Here is a 6000-nt window from a genome sequence, read left to right as displayed (position 1 = left end):
CTCCTGCTTTATTTCATCACATTTGGTTTGAGCTTTTCACATTTATCATGAGAGTTAGATAGTGAATTAGAGGGTGATTAAGTCTGGAAACATTGGGTGTATTAGCAGTTGTATAGCATTTAAATTAAAAGCAACATACAAGAAGAATTACATTTCTGTTGGCTGCCATCCTTGACCTCTAAGTCCAGGTTACTTACCCTTTTATTCCAAAAATCTTAATCTGCCTTTAAAAAATAAACCGAAATCAGGTAAAATGGATAATCAGGGAAGGGGGAATGATAAGCAGTGATATGCTGTGATGTGTAATGATCTGAGTAAGGATTTATTATTCTATTGTATTTATTTTTTAAACATAAATGAATATATAACTTTAAAAACTGAATGTCAGGCTATGAACTTTAACTGTGAGCCTGAACATAACTTCTTTAAGGGTTGATTGTTCTTAGTTATCTGAAAAAGGTACATTCAGAGTTTGTTCTTTTAAATAATTACAAAATTAGAAAAAAGGGAAAATTAAGTCTTGCAATCAAGAGTTTTGAGTAAAAGTACTGAAGAGCTATTTGCAAAATGTACTTTTGGCAGTAAAAATACACTTTGGTCACTTTCAGACAATCATCAATATAAAAAATATTTATTATTACAGAATCATTAACATGTAAGCAACATTTTTGGATTACCAATACACCAATGCATTATGTAAACAAGCCTCCATATAAAAGGATCTGTCTCTTTGTAGTTTTGTGTCTTGCTGCAGTTGTTTTGTGCATCTTTGCATCTCTGGTTGTTTTGTGTATGTTTGCATCTCCTTGTGGTTATTTTGTGCATCTTTGCATCTCTTTGTGTTTGTTTGTGCATCTTTGTGCATCTTTGCATCCCGTTGTGGTCTTCTGCCTTTAAACTGAGCTGTATAACTTTGCACCACCACACAGAAGGTCTGGCCCAGGGGTCTCTGACCTCGGGGCCCGTTTTTAGTCATTTTTCCAAGACTACATCAGATATTCTAATATTTTTCTGCTGAAATGAACAGAAAGTGTTTGCACATGTACAGTGAGCTCAACTGGGGATTCATCGGTTTTCACGTCATAAGTCTGAAAAAGGCGAGCGGGACTCTGACAGTCAGGACTTTGTGCGGGTCTCCTTGCGGTGATTACATAACCCGCAGTCTCCACACTGAAGTTGACGGGTATAAGCGCCGTAATCCCACAATGCAGAGCGCATGGCGCGTCATTGGAGAGGGACGATGATGGCGGCGGTCGGTGCACCAGAAGTGATCACACAGCTGGAAAGCGCTGCCAAAGTTTTAATGGTGAGAAACTCAGCGTTGTTTTATAGCGATGTCGGAGAAGGTACGTGCATCCCAACTTGGTCTCGGGTGGACTTTGGCGCTTGAGGATTCGGGGTTTTGTTGTTAAAAGCGTTCAGGTCTCAGGACGGTATGGGAGCGATGCGTGGCGCAGCGCCTTGCCTGGCTCCATCCCGCAAAAAAACCCCGCTCTTTACCGTAACATTTCCACCTCTCCCCCTTTACCTCCCCCCTCTCGTCACCCGTCACCCTGAAAAACCACCTCGCGTTTGGACACTTCACGACGTGACGCGGTTTTTCCACAAACTTCAGCGGTTCGCGTCGCGGCTCGTACATCAAGTTTCAGCCGGACACAGTGGGAGCATCCCGGGGCTGTGGCGGGACTGAGCTGTGGCTAAACGTGACACTTAGCTTGTCCTGATGTGGGCTGAAACAAACCCACTGCACATTATTGCCCCGTTTAAACGCGATGTTGACTGTTCGGTGGGTTGGTTGCTCCATCCAAGAGCCTCAGCTTCTCATGTTAGTCTGAATTAACCAGTTATTTCTTTATTTAATGTGCCCTCACTCATTAATGGCACATGTAAACCTGAGGATGAACTATGGGTGTGACTGTAGCTTAGACAGTGTATAATCTGCTGTTTTTGAGTCTAATCTCAGGTGGTTTTATTCTTGTTTACCTTGTATTTAGCCGTTTTGGACACATGTCGTTTTTTAGCAGGACTCGAACACAGACCTTGTGGTTACAGTATGAACATGTGTTGGGTTTTAATTAATCGTTAACTGTGCTCCAACCTGCATGTGGAGCTGGAGAACATGTAAACACCAAACAGAAAAACCCCATGGTCAGACGGGATTCAAACCTGTAACCTTCTAGCTGTGAGGCGATAGTGCTGACTTCACCACCATGTCGCCACATGTCAGTTGTGTGCGTGCTTAAAATTAACTACAAGCCTGATTTCTCTTTACTCTTCCTCGTACGACAGGTCTGTTGCTTTCATCATTAACTAATTAATATGTGGAGGCAGCACGGTGGTTTAGTGGTTGCCACTGTTGCCTCACAGCAAGAAGGTCCTGGGTTCCCAACCCGGCCTTTCTGTGTGGAGTCTGCATGTTCTCCCTGTGCTTGTGTGGGTTTTCTCCAGGTACTCTGGTTTCCTCCCACAGTCCAAAAACATGTATGTCAGGTTGATTGGTGACTCTAAATTGCCCATAGGAGTGAGTGTGAGTGTGTGAGGTTGTTTGTCTCTATGTGGCCCTGTGATGGACTGGTGACCTGTCCAGGGTGGACCCCTGCCTTTCACCCAGAGAGAGCTGGGATAGGCTCCAGCAGATCCCTGGGACCCTGGTTAAGGACTACGGGGGTATAGAGGATGGATGGATGGATGGATCATCAATATGTGATTGTTCCTACATACACAGACATTGTCACATACAATGTGACACAAATATATAAGTGTTTATTCAGTAACACAGGACTGCTACAGTTTTATGGACTAATTATATTTTTGTGAAAAAACAGCAGACGAGCAGAATAAATAACCAACATGCTGCAGTTTCTGTCATGTCCTGAAGGAAATGTTTGTCTCTTCTGATAAAAGCTCCACTGTGTTCACTAACTAGTCTCTTAACTTTGCACATCTGCTCTTTGTGCTGCTGGACAAATGTTTATCAGACCATTTTAGCTGGAAATGGCACCGATTATAATCCTTTGTGTGTGTTCATCAGTGTGAGGGATACTTTTGACATTACACACATTCATTGCAAATATAGAAATGTTCTTTACAGCAGAATTAAATTGTCCCGTAGAGGTAAATAGTACATGTGAGTGACAATTAGAGTTTATTTATTTTTTTGGTCATATTGCTGATCTTGGTTCTGATACAGGTCTCTGATACAGGTCTCTGATACAGGTCTCTGATACAGGCGTGTGTGGTGGGCTCTCTTATAAAAGGCTCTTTCTTTCCTCTGCTGCTTCCTCAGAGCTGCTTTAACTGCAATTAGTCCTGGAATGTGACTTTCCTGCTCGGCTCTTTCAATAAACGTGTGTGTCTGTGTGTGTCTGTGTGTGTCTGTGTGTGTCTGTGTGCGTCTGTGTGCGTCTGTGTGCGTCTGTGTGCGTCTGTGTGCGTCTGTGTGCGTCTGTGTGTGTGTGGTGCTTTCTCGCTTTTATTTGTAGTAGGTTTGAAGCTGGTTTGTTATTAAGGATGGTTTTCCATTGTTGACTGGCCTGTACTTCTTCTGAAATATATTATATATCCTGGTGTGTTACAGTAATAGGCTTTAATGGTGCTGGTTTCATTACGAACTCTTCCTCTAATGGACTTAATGTGCAGCAGTCTCTACTTTAGGGAACCACTTGTTGCTCCAACTGCATTTTTCTAGATTTGGAAACAGAAAACTGCTCATAACTTTAACTAGTGTTAGTATGATGTTTTTCTGTGAGGTAGAAACTAGTTAGATATTATTTCTTGTTACGTGTGAAAGAAATACTACATGAAGATTGAACCGGGCTGACGTGTTTTTGATGGAGCGTCTGTTTATTTTAACCCTTTAACAATATTTGTTCAGAAAATACCATAATCCACACACAACGACACCTTGACAGTCCCAGATATGAGATTGACTCTTCTCTGTGAATGTTTGTTTTGTATTCCTGTTGTTTTCAGGCACCACCGTCCATGGTCAGCACCGAACAGAGGCAGCATGCTGAACATGTATTCCTCTCCTTCAGGAAGTCCAAATCCCCTTTTGCCATCTGCAAGCACATCTTGGGTAAGGATTCACCTGCAAAGCTTATTTTTAACATCATCATTTCATGTCCATGCATGTGCCCACGAGAGACTGACGAGATCACATTTCACTTTTTCTAGTGTTTAAGAAAGGAAGTTTAATTCAGGATGAAACGACTGGTTGATTTAGAGATCAGTAAGAAAATGTTTATAATTGGTTCATCATCATTTTTCAAGCTAAAATTCAAAACATCTGAAATTTGCTGCAGTTTTTTTTACCTAATGAGGAACCAATATGTTTGGGTCTTGGACTGTTGATTGGAGCAAACTGCCATTTTAAGAGGTTTTTTTCCAGTATTGTCTGACATTTTAAAACCCAAACTCTAATCGATTAATTGTAAAAAAGAAACTACTACTACTCATTTGTTGCAGACCTAATTCTGCTTGACGTGACATTCACTGTATATAAAAAAGCCTTCACCTGTCACAGGTGTTGACTCGTCTCATCTCCCGAACTAGGACAGGACCTGTGTTTAAATGTTTGTTTAAATAACTTTCCTAAGCTCAACATCCATAATAAACAGGGTTAATACACAGAATATCATACATGTGACTGACTTATACTCAAATGTATGTTCAGCATACGTCCAACTTGTATTTACACGTGTGCAGGTAAATAAAAACTGAGTGAAGAAGCAAATCTTCTCCTGCTTTATATTTATTTTCTGTCCTTTATGTCTGTCCCTCTCCAGAGACCAGTAAGGTGGACTACGTGCTGTTCCAGGCAGCCACAGCCATCATGGAGGCTGTGGTGCGTGAGTGGATCCTGCTGGAGAAGACCAGCATCGAGTCGCTGCGGACATTCCTCCTCACCTACGTCTTACAGAGACCCAAGTAAGGAAGAGTGAAAGACAGAGGCACAATAGGACCTGTGTGTGTGTGTGTGTCTGTGTGTGTGTGTGTCTGTGTGTCTGATAGACCTCAGCTCCTTTTACATACTCTGAGTCTAAAGCACCGAGTGTTGTGCTGCAAAGTAATTTTAAGAGTTGTAAATATTCATCCTTAAATCTTTCTACTCCCACAGATACTCTAATATTTTTGAGTTGGATTTAAGAATTGGCTTAGTATCGGTGGGATAACACTGAGCATGTGCAGTGAGATGTTTGTGCAGGTAATAATGTTTTCATTGGAAATTGGGTTTCTCTAACAAAATGCCTTGAATTGTATTTTCTGATGCAATTTCATCCAATAATTTAGGCTTTTATGTTGACAGTGAGTTGTGAGTGAGTTTAATGAATAATAAACTGCAATTTCTCATGCAGAGGATTCACAGAATGAAGCCTGGGCTGATGCTCGTATTAGCATTATCTGTTTCCGTTTTATACCTGTTGTATTCATTGGCATAAAAATGTGACTACAAGTTACAGGAAATGTGATCCAGGTCTCTGACCTAATACATTAAGTGATAACTTTGAAAACTGTCTTCGCCAAACAGCCGGGAAGGATTTCTGTTTGATTAGACTCACTCAAGAAATGCAATAACACAGAGGTTTTCATGTGATACAGGCCAAAGAAAACAAGCTGCAGATGTGAATGCACCATCAGGCATAGAAACTCCCTTTTCCTTTGTTTTTCTAGCTGGTCTCACTCGCTGCAGTGGGTTCACAGTATGTGTTGCAATCACTGTAAGTTTCTCTGCATAGGAGCATCGATTAAATGACTTGTTTCTCTCCATGTTTGCTCCAGCCTGCAGAAATATGTCCGTGAACAGATCCTGCTGGCAGTGGCTGTCATCGTAAAGAGAGGCTCTTTAGACAAATCCATCAGCTGTAAAAGCATCTTTCACGAGGTCGGACAGCTCATCAGCAGCGGGAACCCCACGGTGGTGAGAAAGCTGTAATGTAGATGTTTGTTTTTTAGTGTGAGACGTGTTACTGTGCGTCATGTTTTTGATCCATTTTTGGC

General features: G+C 41.6%; 1 protein-coding gene across 1 annotated transcript in view; it reads left to right on the top strand.

Moving 5' to 3' along the window:
- Nucleotides 1–1216: 1216 nt before the first annotated feature.
- xpo4 (exportin 4) overlaps nucleotides 1217–6000 on the top strand; it is a 41269-nt gene continuing 36485 nt past the window's right edge. The window contains exons 1-4 of the mRNA XM_026295475.1: nucleotides 1217–1306; nucleotides 3973–4078; nucleotides 4788–4929; nucleotides 5782–5920. Coding sequence (XP_026151260.1) covers nucleotides 1217–1306; nucleotides 3973–4078; nucleotides 4788–4929; nucleotides 5782–5920 — 477 coding nt within the window. The remainder of the gene's footprint in view (nucleotides 1307–3972; nucleotides 4079–4787; nucleotides 4930–5781; nucleotides 5921–6000) is intronic.

The sequence above is a fragment of the Mastacembelus armatus genome, chromosome 21, assembly GCF_900324485.2.
Source record: "Mastacembelus armatus chromosome 21, fMasArm1.2, whole genome shotgun sequence".
Taxonomy (NCBI): Eukaryota; Metazoa; Chordata; class Actinopteri; order Synbranchiformes; family Mastacembelidae; genus Mastacembelus; species Mastacembelus armatus.
Note: the sequence above shows the minus strand (reverse complement) of the source record. Positions and strands in the feature narration are given on the sequence as shown.